Source organism: Hippocampus guttulatus, chromosome 9, assembly GCF_054856545.1.
Source record: "Hippocampus guttulatus isolate MCC_2025c chromosome 9, RoL_Hgut_1.0, whole genome shotgun sequence".
Taxonomy (NCBI): domain Eukaryota; kingdom Metazoa; phylum Chordata; class Actinopteri; order Syngnathiformes; family Syngnathidae; genus Hippocampus; species Hippocampus guttulatus.
Genome location: NC_141269.1, coordinates 17828127 through 17845275, shown reverse-complemented (window position 1 = coordinate 17845275; position 17149 = coordinate 17828127). Strand labels below are relative to the sequence as shown.

At 44.1% G+C, this 17149-nt stretch overlaps 1 protein-coding gene across 1 annotated transcript; it reads left to right on the top strand.

The window, feature by feature from the left end:
• The first annotated feature begins 3275 nt into the window (after positions 1-3275).
• On the top strand, positions 3276-8408 carry rtn4rl2a (reticulon 4 receptor-like 2 a). Its single transcript, XM_086120463.1, has 4 exons — positions 3276-3416; positions 3993-4219; positions 4308-4541; positions 6582-8408. The coding sequence occupies exons 1-4, from the start codon at positions 3356-3358 to the stop codon at positions 7434-7436; spliced, it is 1377 nt and encodes a 458-aa protein (XP_085976589.1). The 5' UTR covers positions 3276-3355; the 3' UTR covers positions 7437-8408.
• The last annotated feature ends 8741 nt before the right edge of the window (positions 8409-17149 follow it).

The following is a 17149-nucleotide window of genomic DNA, read 5'->3' as shown; positions in this document are numbered from 1 at the left end:
AGTATGAAATGAATGCACACACTTAAATTGTTTCGGAAAAAAATGCATGTTATTTTACCAACATTTATATAAGTGTCACACTGTTAATGTGATAATAAATATTGAAATATGCTGAATGCAGGAATAAATATGTATAATGATCAGAGTTTAAAATGACATATGTTGTTTCTGGTCCGAAACTGTTTCCCAAATCTAGTGCATGTAAATGGGTGAATGACAGTCATTTACTTTTTGCACTTTGTATATTGTCACATTTAGAAGTTACGTGAAGTTGACGTGCATTGGTTTGGGCAGCCCAGCCACATCAAATATGGTGGACACACTCGCGACAAGAAAAGTACTCCAAGTGAAGTCTGTAAATAGATGTCTCTGCTTAAATAAAGACCACTTTTGTAAATGGTATAGTTTAAAGATTACAGTCTCCATGATGTCTAGTCAATCGCCTGATTGGCCTCTCAATTAAATGCACAACCGACATGAAGCAAATATTTCACCTGCGATTTGTGAGCTAAACTGCCGAGGTAACCTAGCTAGCTTAGCTTCATAGTTTACACAGCTATCTTACCTGACAGATTAAAGTCAACATCGCAGATGATGTATCTCTCAAATTCAAGTTTCAGCAGTTGGTGCTTATGTTAAGGTGCATAGTCACTACTTTTAAAGTCCGCATTGATCCACCTCCGAAACCAGTGGCCTTTAACAACCATCCCAATGCTCGTTACATTACTTTGCCATTCTTATATGTTGACAATCACAGTTTTTACTGGTCCCATACCAATCTTTGTTTTGCTTGCACAACTGTGACGTTATCTTACTTGTCTTCTTGCATTTTGTGACCAATGTTATCGACAGAGCAATCACTTAATTCGAAGTAATGATTTTCGGAGCTGCTCCTATCGCTGTTGGTGTTTAGTTGGTGTGAACCAACAATGACATCAGCCACAAGTGACGCTGAGTGTGTTGGTGCGAGTGAAACAACCCACCCCACCCCACCAGCCCCCACCCACTGCTCTCCATTGTTATTTTGTTTCTTCCATTCATCTCGAAAAAAGGCAAACTGTTAAAATTCAGGTTTCTAGCTACAAACAAGATCACTGGTGAAGTCATGTAGTTCAAGTCTAAGCCAAGTTGAGTCTTTCTCAAATTTTTGGCAAACAAGTCTCAAGTTGTAAAAATGGCAACACGAGTCTGACTTGAATCAAGTCATACGACTGAAGTCCGCAATCTCCGCCAATGGTCCCTTGCTGTTAACCGCCACCGACAGGAACACTCTCTAATTTACTTCAACATGTTTTCCCACATATGCTCCATATCATTCTTCATTTTCTAAACAGATGCATCAGATTACCCAAAACATAAGTACATTCTGTTCGCACTTACTGCAATATGTTGAGTTCATGCCAATAGAGTCAGCAGCCCACAACAAAATAAGTGAATGTAATCTTTTTTTTCTATTGAATCAGAGATGAGATAGATATAGTCACTATGAAATTGATTTGGATCAATTCAAAACATTCATGCAAATTAAGACAAGGTCGAGGGAGGGCAGGCACACCTATTAGGTAATACAAGTATAGTACTGTACAGCGCTAAGGGCTTCGGAGGGCGGGGGAGCACTAAAGCTGGAAAAAAAATGTCAGCACCTCCAATGTACTGTAATTAAATTGAAACAGTTGACTGTATTTCTATCAAAAGCCTAAAATAGAATCAGAGAAAACTGCTCAATAAATTTTACCACAAGTAATTTTCAAGAGTGTTTGACTTTTATTTTAGAAAGAAGTACATTATAAATCAGTGCATGTCGGAAATTTGCCAACCTCGGCCACGAGTAGCCTATGCTATCATGCGTCATGAAGCAAGTATCATCGAGGGAGATCCCAAGATGTCCCAAGATGATTACATTTGAATTCAAGGTGGATGGGGTTTTTTTTGTCTTTTTGTTTGTTTTCTTTCTTTTTTTTTAAATTTTAGTCAGGAAAAATACAAATTCAAAATGTAATTCAAGGATAAGACACAACAACAAGATTCATTTCATCTGTCACCATGCAACTATTGGGACAGGTACACTCAACTGGCTTCACAGTTTAGCTCACCCATGTCTTATCTTCATGTCAGTTATGTGCTGAATTGATAAAGCATTAAAATTACATACAGACAGTAGAGTGACTGATGCTAGAAAGTATTCAAGTATGATTGTGAACGTGCCAGCAGAGCATTGGGATTTGAGGAAGGTTTTTTTTTTTTTAAGCTTTCATGGAGCTCCATTGCTTAGTTCCAATTTAACATGTGTGGCTTTTCGCGAAGTTGTCGCACCATTTATGAAAAATCAGCTACAACTTGTTACTGGTAAGGCAAAACTGTGTGGATCCCATTGGCCTCCACCCTCTGCACACCCCTACAGTTTAGCCTCACTAGTCATGTGTAATTTGTCTTACCAGTATGCCAACCTTCTCTATTGTTCATAAATATCACACAGTCGTGAAAAAAGACACAGTCGTTCTTCTCTGTCTACTCCGCTCACGTGTCTTAATGGTGAGGACCGAGGGGATACAGCCGTCCATGGACCTGAAGCCGGGTGGCAAAAGATTTCAAAATAAGTGCTTCAATTGCCTTCCACTGTGCCCTGTGAATGGAGGGTAAACTACTAAGCTAACTAAATATGAATTTGTGTTCAGTGATATGTGCCCTATGATTAACCGAGGACCAGCCCAGAATTGGCCACTTCAGACACCAAATAACCACAATTGTTTGGAGTGATTCTCTTCTGGCTTGAAGTTTTCCCTCGTGGCTGAATCATAATTCGGGGGCATCCTCCTTTCCTTGCTCACAGCCATCTGAGCTTTGTGTTACAGCTTTTGTCTGGCTTGCATTGCGCCGGAAACAGACCAAAAGAGTCTAGAAAGCCGCTGCCAGGAAACGACTTGTGTGCTTTTCTCCTCCCCGTCCTTCGCTCCTCCACAAAGCTCAGTCATCAACGTGCCTCGGCTCCCTCCCTCCTCTATTCACAATTTTTCAATTGCGCTCGCTCCCGCCTCTTCCTTTTTTCCTCCTCCCCGATCATCCAACCAGTCTTCACGCGCGTAAAGTTCCCCACGAGAGTCCCCGCCGCTGGGCCCCGCCCTTTTCCGCTTCTTCCCGCCCTCACTCAATGATGACCCCCATCGTCTGTGACGTAGGCGAGTGCACGGTGATCACCTCAGTAGGCAATAGCGGGATGCTGGGAGTATATATGGGACACGGGTGCCCAGCAGCCGGCACTCTCTCAGTCGCTCCGACTCGGGAACCAGGTCATCAGCGGAGATAGCAGGCAATACTTCGCCTCACTAGGCTAACTCGCTTTGGGCTTTGGTTAAGGATGGGAACCTTCTCGATTTCTCGGAGCCGACGATGCTCCTCCATCGTGCGCAACTGCAAAAGTAAGTGTCCTCTTTTCGGGCTCAGAATAATGCGTCCCATTGATGTGTGACGGTAAATGGTTTTGGATGTTCTGGAATGCTTATACAACGATGGATTTCAACAAAGATTGGGTAATAACCCCGCAGAATGCATTTAAAATAGCAGTAATACTGTGCGTAAAAGTCGGGTTAGCCGCAGTGTGGAGATGAAAATTTCTACTGACAAATTCTTCTCGAACAAACCTGTGATCTCATGTTCATTTAGAGTTATCTCCTTGTAATACAGAACACCTGTCTCAATAAAATGACAAGGCAGATAGATAACTCTCTTCATCCCATCAGAGCAACATTCACAAATATTACTACAACCGAAAAGGAAAACCACATGCAAGAGCAGCATTCAATATGAAAAATACATTTTATAATTTAAGTCAGAAGAAGGGGAAAAAGAGTAGATTAAAATGTTGATAGGTAGTCAGTTATTAAACAAAAGAGGGTAAATTGAAGTCAATGGTAGTAATTTGTTTCAGCACCACTGAGAGAGAACTCCCGACTCACCTCCTCCTCCTCTTTCTCCTCTCGCTCTCCACCATGCAGTCAGCATCTCCCTGTGTCTGGTGGTTTGGATGGTCCTTGGCAAGCTAAGTCTGGCATCGGGGTGCCCGCACCTGTGCGTGTGTTACCCGACTCCCATGACTGTCAGCTGCCAAGCGCAGAATTTCACCGCCGTCCCGGTCGGAGTGCCATATGAGTCGCAGCGCGTTTTCCTCCAGAACAACAGGATCGCGGAGCTCAGAGTTGGCTCTTTTGGCTTTGGGACTCAGGTTGGAAGAAGTAGTATGCAATGAGCCTAAACTTTTCACTAGCCTTAAATACCGTAACGACTTATTTGGTATTTATTTTGTCTGACAGGTTCTGTGGCTTTTTTCCAACAACATTACATGGATCGAAGCAGGGGCTTTCAGTGAGCTGAGGGACTTGGAGGAGTTGGACCTAGGGGACAACCCTAACCTTCACCGGCTGGAAGGAGGAGCCTTCCGTGGCCTAGAGAAGCTCCAGAGCCTCCATATGCACCGCTGTAAACTCACAGCCCTGCCTCACGACATCTTCCGCAAGCTTTACAGCCTGCACTATCTCTACTTACAGGTAGGGAGCACTGGAATGAAATGAACATACATGCCCTAGTAAAACATACAAATGATGGAAATAAATGCACTAAGTTAAATGGTATTGCAGGGTCATACAGTATGCAAAGCCGTTGAAGCATTTGTTCAATATGCTTTATATCTGAGCTCAGGTATTGTACTCGTCTACTCTTTGTCATCACAAGTAGGGCAATTCAGTGCCACTGCAGCATATCGCATAAATGCTCAAATGGCTTCCAAAAAAAGCATTTGAGCATTTTAAAAAATGTCTTTCTAGTGTCCTGAAATATGAAAACTAATTTGCTGTGGAAAAAATGCTGAAAGGGATTTATGGCTGGATGATTAATATAATTTTATAGCATTTCACTCGGGGCACGTAGTCTTCAACCGGTGCACAGCTTTGCCTCTCTAGTATCATGCAGTTGTCACACCAATACGCCAAAGTGATCCTACTTGTGAGTAAAGAGAGCGTAATGTATGCACCTTAAACTGGATATCAAAGGCCTTGCCATGTTAGTTTGTCACGAGTTGTAATTCATAATTCAGCCATTCAAACAACTGGAGCATTTATTCGATATTCTAAGAGCAAATAGCATACTAGTACCGTATTTTCACGACCATTCGGCGCACCGTATTGTTGGGCGCAGTCTCAGTAAGGGGTGCTATTTCTGTATTTGACACATACACAAAACGCACTGTATTATTGGGCGCAGCCAGGCATGGTAAAACATACGCCAGCTTAAACATACGGCATGCATGCACACATGCTAAAAACAGGTTTTTAAAAAGGCAATGGAAGCAAAACTGAGTTCGGTTGTACTTTATTTCGCCATTTTACAATGTACTCACGTGACTGGTACCTGCTAGGGGCGTGCCTTTAGCGTCCTCTTACACGTCCAACCTTCACTCATTGGCGACCGGTACCTGCTAGGGGCGTGCCTTTAGCGACCTCTTACGCGCCCACCCTTCACTCATTGGCAACTGGTACCTGCTAGGGACGTGCCTTTAGCATCCTCTTACACGCCCACCCTTCACTCATTGGCGGACTTCCGCATGCCTGTCGTCACTCACTCCACCTTTTCTCTATATAAACAGCGTGTCGGCCAGAGGTGCTCTCAGTCAGGCTTTGGAACTCGGCGCATACACTAGACGCTCCGCATTATAAGGCGTCCTGTCCATTTTGGAGAAAATTTAAGACTTTTAATGGCGCCTTATAGTCGTGAAAATACGGTACATGTACATCCATCTTCTACCGCTTATACGGGCCGGGTGGCGGGGGCAGCAGCTTTAGCAGGGAAGCCCAGACTTCCCTCTCCCCAGCTACTTCTTCCAGCTCTCCCCGGGGGATCCCGAGGCGTTCCCAGGCCAGCTGGGTGACATAGTCTCTCCAGCATGTCCTGGGTCGTCCTCGGGGTCTCCTCCCGGTGGGACATGCCCGGAACACCTCACCAGGGAGGCGTTCAGGAGGCATCCGAATCAGTTGCCCAAGCCACCTCATCTGGCTCCTCTCGATGTGGAGGAGAAGTGGCTCGACTCTGAGCCCCTCCCGGATGACCGAGCTTCTCACCTTATGTGCGGGATCTCATTCTTAGTACATGTACAGCCATGTACTAATGCATTACATTGAATATCAAGTATATCGAATTGCTCAAACAGCTCTCCAAAGTGTCATCTAAACACTGACTGTATGTAAAATTTGTACTGTATCTTGCAGGTAGCTGTTCACCTATCAAAGAAAGACATAGTTACAAATATACTTGTATCCCGATGGCAAGTATTTGATTCACAGTAATTTGAGACTTTTGTGTTTGTGTGTGCAGAACGCAGGTCACGGCTTAATATGGAGTCTCAACATTGGGCCCCCCCAAAAAATCTTTTTATTTGTCAAATTTGTCACAAATTGATGACACATATTAGAATGCATGAGAAAATCCAGAGGATGCCAGATGGGATACATTCTGGTCCTCTATTTAGAGTACACTGAATGAAATTACATCTAATGGCAATCAATATATTTTGCTTTTGATATTTTGCCCTGCAGGAAAACAATCTACACTTCCTACAGGATGACATCTTTTCCGACCTCATCAACCTGAGTCAGCTTTTCCTGCACGGAAACCGTATACGCACGATCTCAGATAATGTATTTCGTGGCTTGGTGAACCTTGACCGCTTGCTCCTTCACGACAACCGCATCAGGCAGGTGAACCGTCGGGCCTTTCGCGACCTTGGTCGTCTGACCATGCTATTCCTCTTCAACAATTCTATGCCCGAGCTGCCCAGTCAGACTCTGAGGGACACTCAGGGCATAGAGTTCCTCCGCCTCAATGCCAACCCCTGGTCGTGCGGCTGCGAAGCCCGCGCCCTGTGGGAGTGGTTCCGCGAGGCCCGCGTCTCTTCATCTGAGGTGATCTGCGCGTCTCCTTCCATTCGTCGCGGTCAAGACCTTCGCTTTCTTCGAGAAATGGACTTTGCCCTCTGCCCACTGCCTGATCCAGGCTCCATCGCCGGGTCCACCACCACCACCTTCAGTACCAAAACCAGATGGTGGTTCCACAAAAACAAGCCTCAGTCCTCAACGAAAGGTCTCTTTAAGAAATCTTCAGAGACCGTCAAAGCCGGCTTGTATGGGAAAGGCCCATCTACAACCACATCACTGGTCAAGTATGAGCTGGGGGAGGAAGAACTGGCGCTGCCTAAACTTGACCAGGAAGAGTACTGGGCAAACTATGGCAACGAGGACTCTGGGGTCACGATGCGATGCTTTGAGCTCGAATGCCCTCCTGAGTTTGACCTGCCTCCATTTTCCTCCTCGACCTCACTATCCTTGCCCTCTTCCCTCTCGGCACTAGCCGTCTCCGTGTTCACACTCAATCTCCACTTGCTATTTGGCTGAATCCAACTTCAAGTGCCCCGCCCCGTACCTTACAGCCTGTTTTAAAGGCTGCGAGGATCCGTCTTTAAGACTCTCTATATCCCCTATGGCAGCTCTGTTGTATGCTAATCCTCAAGGCACACCGACCGAGATAGGGAGATTGTACCACCTTACAGGGCTAACCACTTTTCAAGGCTGCTAGGAGGTCTTGAGATACAGCAGACTACAGGCAAGGTATCATGCTTGACGCCTGAATGATGTCATGATTTTCCTGAAATCAGGGCTGTGAGGGCTAAGTCCATCATTAACTTCAGCAAGATTTGAAAGCAGTTGTCAATGATGTCATTCTTTTCCTCAACTCAACTGAGTCAAAACTAATAGTGCTATTATTGCACGCAGGTAACTGACTTGTACTAATTACTGTTAGAACACAGTGCGTAGTAACAACAGTATTGTAACCACTTACAGTGTCATGTAAATACCAATGTACCGTATGCTTGTTGTGGGTGCTCAAATTGGTGTCGTCCAGCTCGTCATGATCCAGGGAAACTGAAGGCCACCAGGCAGTGAGGAGACATGAGATGAGACAAACATAGAATCAGAAAGGAGAGAGAGTAAGAGTGAGAAAAGTGAACGACAGCGAGAAAGCGAGAGTGAGAGGGTTGTTGGGTTGACAGCTCCCTCACAGAAAGAGGAGAAGACAGCATTGTACCACATATTGGCAGCCACATGGTGGTGGTGGTGGTGGGGGGAGGGGGGAATCCGCTCTTTAGCAGCTATACTTATTTGTATCTCAATGTTTTTGCATTTTATTCCCATTTGAATATTTTCTGTAAACATGGTGTCGTTTTCGACAAACACAGGGAAAGAATTCTTCCTTTCGGGAAGCCTGAGATTGGATGTTGGATGTCTTTCTGTGACATATTGATACTCTGTAAAAAGGCTTGACTGGATGCAGATGAACGTCTTTATAAAGAGAGAAGGTGAATATTTCTTGGGTTGTACTTGTGCTTTTCTTTCAAAAGATGGAAAACCTTTAATTGAGGATGCTGAGCATGAAAGTTTTTGAGACCCCCCCAAAAAAGAGCTCATTTTAAAAACAACAACAACAACTAAAAACTAATATCCAGTACAAAGTAGCAGGTTGTTGTCGTGTGACTAAATCTTGAGTACATCTGAGTCAAGTGTCCCAAAAGGGCACACCAATCATTCATACAGTATTAGTCTGGTCTGGAATGGCTCTGACTGTGAACGACATCTGCCACAGTGTGGACAAATAAGGTTGAATGGATTCACAAGCTGGTGGCGCTGCGAAAGGCAATTACGTCAGTAAGTTTCTCACTCCTGTGAGTCATCGGCTTCAGATGCCAGATGGACCGAGGAGGTGCAAATTGGCCGATTTGCAAAGAAACTAAGAGAGCAATGAGAGTCAAATGATTGGCTAAGTGCAGCGAGCATAAAAGGAAATAAGACCAACCCCCCCACCCCCTACCCACCAGAAAAGTCGCACACATGTAGACATAAGGTTGGAACATGAATTTTAATTTAAAGTAGGCATCATGGCATTTCTTTAGTTGACTTAAGTCCATCAAAAACTGCGCCATTTTTCACCTTTCACACCAATCATGAGGGACATGCTTTCATGCCGCACTTCCCGTACAACCTGCAGCTCCCTCCCGTTCTCAGATGTTGATATGGAAACAAAGCAAAAGTGAGATGGAAAGCAAAGGAAAGGTGTCAAGGTTGACATCGAGTAGGAGTTGAAGAGTGGGTGTGCACACACACTCTCACCAAGCAAGTTAGCAAAAACAGGCAAGCCGAGGGTGATGCCACATGTCGATAATATTCAATGTTAACATCATCGTGAAGGAGTTTCACTGGAAGGCAAGCGGCATCAGTTGTCAGAGATCGGGACAATATCATGAAATGAACCATTGTGAACTGTCACCTTTTGTTTTCTTGTTGAATGAGAAAGAAATACAAGCGTGCCTATTTGTAGTTGTCAGCGGCTTCTTTGTCATTTTTACAGTGGAAGGAAAACTTCATTAAAAGATGCACAATTAGAATAAATTCGTACTTGTTTTAACCTGATGTCGTTGAGTGGGCGGATCTTTTGTGTCTTGACTCATGTTCAGTCAACGACTCACATGTGCACGCACGCACCTACACACCTACACACACATACACACACACACACACACACAAAAACAACCAAAAAAAAAACCTGTTGTGTAACTCCTCCAAGCAGTTGTCAGTTGTCCAGCCTCAGCAAACCCACTGAACACAACAGAGAAAAGGAAGTGTTAAGATGAATAACTGCACTCCAATTCGATTGCTATTCATGCATTTCTCAGGCACAGTGAGCACATATGATACATATAATAGGTTTTAGCATTTTGCTAAGTATACAAAATACATAAAAAAGACATAAAGATACTGTAAGTTCGAATACAGTTTTGATATTTGACAAAAAAATAATGCACTGAAAGGCGCACCTAATAGCCTTTTCCTAAAAGCTCACAGCATGCCTTAAAATCTGATGTGCCTTGTGTATGATGATTATGGTAATATTTCAACCCCAAAATGGCTCCTTGCTTAAGACATGCTGACAACGCAGAGTTCAAACTGAAGGCGATCATTTTCACAGTTGAACGCAGAAATAGAGCAGCGGCAAGAGAGTTCAAAGTTCACGAGTCAATGTAATAACTTGCTGTTGGTTCAGTGAACTGTGTCGCTGCTTTATTAAATAAGTTTTACTGATATCTGATCGTCGCTATATAAATCAGGGTGTAGTGTAGTGTTCTGTTGGCATTTCGTTGAGCGTAGCTCCATCTAGTGGATGCATTGTAGATTGCGTCTTATAACGCAGTGCGCCCAATGTATGAAAAAAAAATACAAAATAGGCTATTCATTGAAGGTGCGCCTCATAATCCAGTGTGCCTTTTAGTGTGGAAAATACGGTACAGTTTGTAGGAAGCCCACATGTGTTTGGGTAACATTCACAAATCAGTCAGAGGTGTCAGGAGTCACTATTGTTTGGTTGGAATCAAGTATAACATTTTCTTAGATATAAGAATAAGAACTACGCTGCTGTGATGAATATTGACTACACACAATTATTCACTAAGAAATTGTTTTTATCTTGCCGCTTCGCAGTCCTTTTAAGTGGTAATAAGGCTGCCGTGGCTGCCTGTTAATCTGACACGAAACATTGATTCATGATGGAATAGTTTTAAACAATGTTGTTAGAGCTATCAATTTACTGCATTTCCAGCAGTTTTTGGAAATGCAGATGAACAGAGTTCTTTCGAGTTCCTGATATTCAACTATAAAAGGATATCAGAGCCAACTTGGAAATTCTCCCCAGTATCATTGGAAGCTTGTAATTCCTACTGAAGGATGTAACACGTGCACCAGACAGCTCATCCTTCACATTCCGACTGGTCCTGGTAAAACAGATTCCTGTTACGCATCCTATAGTTCATTTGTGTGGGTTTGGCCGGACGTCATTTAATATCAGCTACTCAGCGCACAGTTGCACAAGGTTTCTGTGATGACGAATGGCGAGATAACGGATACGAATGGAGAGATGGACTATGTTGAAAACTATGCACAAAAAATGCACTGCATGCAGGTTTTAATGCTGTGACACCAGTACTTGGAATTTAACTACCGGTACTTGTCTGCTAGGCCTAAGTTGCATTATTCTGAAGGTTTCTCTACCTGTCATGTCGACAGAAGCATTACGTACATGTGCATTTATTTCTATGTTCACAAAAGGCAAAAAGAAAAGAAAAGAGAGAATGGATCCGTTCCTGGATGGTGGGGAGAGGGCGATATGGACTTTCTCCATCCATTCATCCATTTTCCGAACCGCTTGATCCTCACTAGGGTCGCAGGGGGTGCTGGAGCCTATCCCAGCTGTATTCGAGCAGTAGGCAGGGGACACCCTAAATCGGTTGCCAGACAATCGCAGGGCACACAGAGACAAACAACCATCCACGCTCACATTCACACCTAGGGACAATTTTAGAGAGTTCAATCAGCCTGCATCGCATGTTTTTGGAATGTGGGAGGAAACCGGAGTACCCGGAGAAAACCCACGCAGGCCCGGGGAGAACATGCAAACTCCACACAGGGAGGCCGGAGCTGGAATTGAACCCGGTACCTCTGCACTGTGAAGTCGACGTGCTAACCACTGGATTACCGGGCCGCTATGGACTTTCTACTTCTCCAAAAAGAACTTCAGGAACCGAATCTGTTCAATGACGCCACGTTTGCTCATCAGCTACTAGCTTTGCGGTTAGCAAACAGAGCATGAGTTGAAAGGCTACAAATGGTTTCCAGCATTTCCCTTTTTGTTCAAGTCACTTTTTAAAGACTGGACACCACATTGTGATTGTGTGCGTCTCATCCAGTCTGCAGAAGAACCGATCAAAGGACGACGTAGGCCATGTCACACTATGCGGCGAGACGTACAAAAATTCTGACATGCCAGACTTTCCTCGTTGAGGTTGTGAAGCGTGCCAGACGCCTCACGACCAATCGTTGGGTATGTCAATGACTATCTGAATATTTTTAACGAGAAACACACCTTCACAAACATATAGTATGCGGCTGTATGATGTAAACACAATTAAAATACATTCTATGGAAAAGAAAACATGCTGCGAGTGAAACAGCACTTGTGTGTTTAAACTCGATAGAACTCAGTGCACGAAGTGTATGAACACAGCCTTAGTTTCAGTCCCATTTTAAACCTTACTATAAGTTTTGGGACATTTCTGATGCTAATTGAAAATGGCCATTGTCATAACCCTCTACATGTGGTACATGTGGATTTAAGGAGTCACGTGACGCAGGCAGCAGTTTTGGCTTAGCTGGCAGCTCATTCTATACAAATTCATGGTTACACATGCAGCACTTTGTTTTGACGCCTGAGTCACATACTCTTTGCTGGAATACTTTCGGACTATGTGTGCATATTTGCACAACCGAAGGTAATAATGATGTGGAAAGTCTGTCTTTTTTTAAAAAAATTTTTTAATTAGAACTTACTGACATGAACAGCGGACCAGCTCTACACGCCTTGGCAAAGTCCCGGAGGGTGCATGGGAGTTCGCCCAACCAGTCTTCATGTATTTTGTGGACTTGGAGAAGGCATTTGACCGTGTCCCTCAGGGAGTTCTGTGGGGGTTGCTATGGGAGTATGGGGTACCAAACTCCCTGATATTGGCTGTTTGTTCCCTGTACGACCGGTGTCAGAGTTTTTACCACATTGCCGTCAGGAAATCTGAGTCATTTCCTGTGACAGTTGGACTCCACCAAGGCTGCCCTTTATCACCGATTCTGTTCATAATCTTCATGGACAGAATTTGTAGGCCAGCCGAGGCTTTGAGGTGGTCCAGTTTGTTGGCCTCAGTATTGCATCGCTGCTTTTTGCAGATGATGTGGTGCTGTTGGCTTCTCCAGGCCGCGATCTCCAACTCTCACTTAGGCGGTTCGCAGCCAAGTGTGAAGTGGATGAAAAGCAATGGTCCTCAGTCAGAAAAGAGTGGAGTGTTCTGTCCTGGTTGGGAATTGGATCTTCCCCCAAGTGGGGGAGTTTCAGTATCCTGGGGTCTTGTTCACGAGTGAGGGCAAGAGGGAACGGGAGATTGACAGGCAGATCGGTGCAGCATCTGCTGTGATGGAAGGATAGATGGATGTTATATTCACTTGACCCTAAAAGTTGGGTCAAAACTGAATGATCCAATTTCTTTGGCACAAATTGACCGGGGGCCACCCTCAACTGGTTGCCAGCCAATCGCAGGGCAGACGGAGACGAACAACCATCCACGCTCACACTCGCACCTGGGGACAATTTAGAGTGTTCAATCAGCCTGCCATGGATGTTTTTGGAATGTGGGAGGAAACCGGAGTACCAGGAGAAAACCCATGCATGCACGGGGAGAACATGCAAACTCCACACAGGAAGGCCAGAGCTGGAATCGAACTCTGCACAGTGAGGCCGACGCGCTAACCTGTCGACCACCGGACACTTTACATACAGAGCTACAATACTATATAGTATCAACATTTCCAACTCACTGGAATTGATCCTGAAAATATTATTGCATTGTTAGTTTGCATGACACAAGTGTAAGTATTTTATTTCATTGACACTGTAAACTGGATTGGAAGAGAATACATACAGGGTCTGGTACGGTGGCCCTGAAGTGAAGAATCACAAAAAACGAAACACAACAGCAAATCAAAAATGACAAAACTAACAAAAAAGGTAATGACAAACACCAAAAACAAAATAAAACACAACAGCAAATAACAGATAAAACAAAAACAAAAGAGGTAATTACAAGCAAAAATCATAAAAAATGTTAAAACAAACAACAAGACAGCCAATCACAAAAATTCTTAATTCTTAATTATGAATTATACTTTCGTAAAAAAATAAATAAACAAGCAAACAAGGTCATTTCAAACTCAAATATAAAAATGAAACAAAACAGCAAGTCAAGTCAAAGAAAAGGCAAGAATTTTAGGACTTTCTGTATAAGGCTAGGTTTCATTACTAATTGACTCTTGGGTGTAACTGCTACTTTCTGCAACATTTTCTTTTGTACATGCACGTAATATTCATTGAAGTCTTGAATTTCCGTTTCTTTCCATCTTGTTTGCTGCTCGTGTTGAAGCAAAGTCGCCCTTTCTCCATTCTCACATTTTTTTCCTGGATCTTTTTCCATGCATCACGGCTAACCCGCGTCATCACGGCTAAATATAGAATCCAACGTATCCCACCCTCATGTCACAGGCGTGTGCAGGCTGTGCCAATGTGGATTATTATTTTATCTCGCCAGACTTTTATGGAGTTTTCCCATCTGAGTCACTCTATATACCATCTTTCCTGCTCCCCTCACCCATACCCCCTTCCCTCACTGCCACACACACACACACACACACACACACACACACACACACACACACACACACACACACACACACACACACACACACAAACACACACACACACACACTCTGTCATCACAGTGTATAAATGATCATGCATTGGCTCCTTTCCATTGTACCACTGATGGATATGGATGATGCGGCTGAGCCCCGAAGTCTTGAGCTAACAGAGAAACTGTTAATGTTCAGTGCTCATATGTGGCGTCTTCATTCAAAGCATGGCAACAAGCAAAGAAACATTCTTAGATTGCAGGATATCCCCATAATACAAAATGTTTGAATTACAATTGAACACAATGGATCCGAAAAGTTACACAACCCTGTTCTAATGCCAGGTTTTTCTGATTTTGAAGAAAAAAAAAATGATACCAAGATGATTTGTAATTTCATCATCATTTTACACCTGTAATGGAGTGAGCGGCTCTATCACTAAGGGCTGGGGAACATTACTGTGGTTTGAAACATACATTAGCACACATACACACGCTCACACTAGTGACGAGACGCTGCAGGTGAACATGATACACCATCTACAGGGACATAAGCTTACGAGCCACATAAACAAGGCTCTTTAACATGTGCTTCAGCGGTGAGGTGACTGAAATGTTTTTTTTCCCCATGACTTTTCCGTGAACAAAGTGGAAACATTTTTCTATGAATTTATTGTAAGAACTAAATGGGGTTAAAATGCTTCTGTGTTAAAATACATGTATCGTAAATAAAGATCTAATTGGACCAGTTGATGTCTGAGGGGAGGAACTAAGCATAGGAAAGAGACTTTTTGAAATGTTTAGGTGTGTGTGGAGAGTGTGCTGAGTTGGAAAAGTTTGCACATTGAACATGGTAGTAGAATTGAATCCACACACACACACACACACACACACACACACACACACACACACACACACACACACACACACACACACACACACATCTATGCATTTTCTAATTTGCTTATCTTCACAAGGGTCAGCTGCCTTCAGGCAGTACACCCTGAACTGGTTGCCAGGACGCACATAAGGGGTGTTCACACGGCAAGATTTGGTCCGGTGCTACGCCGGGGCTGCCCCAGTAGAGCGTTCACACGTGCAAATTAGCTCCGGCGTAGCCCCGGAAAACAGCTTACACCGGACCAAATTTGATCCACCTCAGGGAAGTGGTTTAAAAATTTGCTCCGGAGCAAATGCTCCTTTGCGAAGCAGCACCAATGTAAATTTGCACGTGTGAACGCAACTGGGTTAAATTTGCTCCAGAGCAAATGCTTGTGAAGAGTTTACGTACGGCAAGAATGCGTTGCTTTCGTGCTCTGTCGGACTTCCGTCATGTGTTTGTTTAATAACGACACAAGACTTGGCTGGTAACATCTTTCCTTTTGTAGGAGACTGGACTGTCTCGGAGTTGTTTGTGTAGTTTCTTCCTTTGTTGTGTGTTCACCGGGGGCGGTCACTCTCGAGCAGAAGGCACGGAGACCGAGAAGGAGAAGGACGTGCCTGTCCAGTAGTCGCTTGAGTTGTGTATACGTTTTAAAAAGAACCAACACGACAGCTCATTTGTTTTCTGTCGTTTTGCTCCGCTGCAGAAACTGCCGTGTGAACGCAAGTGGAGCTGCACCGACGCTGTGCCAGTGCTGACACGCTCAGTGGCTTTGTACGTGTGAACGCTCCACACAATTTGCTGCGGTGCAAAATATATCGCAACAAAATACATCGGGGCAGCGCCGGAGCAAATGTGTGCCGTGTGAACACCCCTATAGACCAACGACCACTCGCACTCACAATCATACCTAGAGACCATTCCATTACACTGCCATGCATGTTTTTGCAATGTGGGAGGAAACCGGAGTACCCGGAGAAAACCCACTCAGTCACGGGGAGAACACGGAAACAGGAAGGCCGGTGCCAGTATGGAACACTGAACCTGTGCACTGTGAGGTGGACGTGCTAACCAGTTTCCCACTGTGCCGCCCAGATATTATTTGGTAATGCAAATGAGAATGTAAAAATGCAGTTTTGAACCAAATCATTCGCGAAGGTGCTCAAGAATGTTTAGGGCACGGGCGGCCCGCAGACCCACTAAAATAGGCATAACAATGCCACTGCCGCATGCCTATCTCAGCAGGCTTTGTCCCAGCGGTTTGTGGAGTGATTTGAAATAGCCTGATGGAGGAGTGTTGATTGGAAGGAAATCGCTCAGGGTTTCAGGAAGCGATGAAACTTCCCCTTTTGTTTGGGAGCCTTGGATGGCAAATACTTTGTCATCCAGGCACGAGCAAAATCCTTTTTTTTCAACTACAAGGGGCACTTACTCCATCGTCCTCCTGTCCATTGTAGATGTAAGCTATCATTTCAGGGTGATGAACATGGAGGCATATGAGTCCGGCAGCAATGGGGCATTTTTGCAGCATCGGCTTGTGGCATACTTTGCGGCAGGGCACTCTTACGCTGTCAGAAAATGCACTTCTCTTTCTCTCACACCCTCTCTCACTCACTTTATCTCTGTTTTACTTGAATTAACAACAACAACAACAAAAATAAATCAGTGCGTACAAAGTATATTTTGATTCTTAGAGATGGATTGATGGAATGTTCTAATAGCTATCTAGCTTGCTTTACAGGCACTTTCGTATATTCTTCTCATAGAAAACAATCCTTAAAAACTTCTCATTTCTACTTTGTAGATTTAGTTTTGCTCCCCAGCAACGTTGACCTGCAAGCCCCCAAGCTAACTAAGTGAGTAGGGTGATAACTTAATATGAAGAGGGTATTTTG

Excerpts from the sequence above, each read along its gene's own strand:
- rtn4rl2a (XM_086120463.1), top strand. The coding sequence starts at position 3,356 with ATGGGAACCTTCTCGATTTCTCGGAGCCGACGATGCTCCTCCATCGTG. Across the intron at positions 3,417-3,992 it reads CATCGTGCGCAACTGCAAAA|TCAGCATCTCCCTGTGTCTG; the intron begins GTAAGTGTCCTC and ends TCCACCATGCAG. Across the intron at positions 4,542-6,581 it reads TGCACTATCTCTACTTACAG|GAAAACAATCTACACTTCCT; the intron begins GTAGGGAGCACT and ends TTTGCCCTGCAG.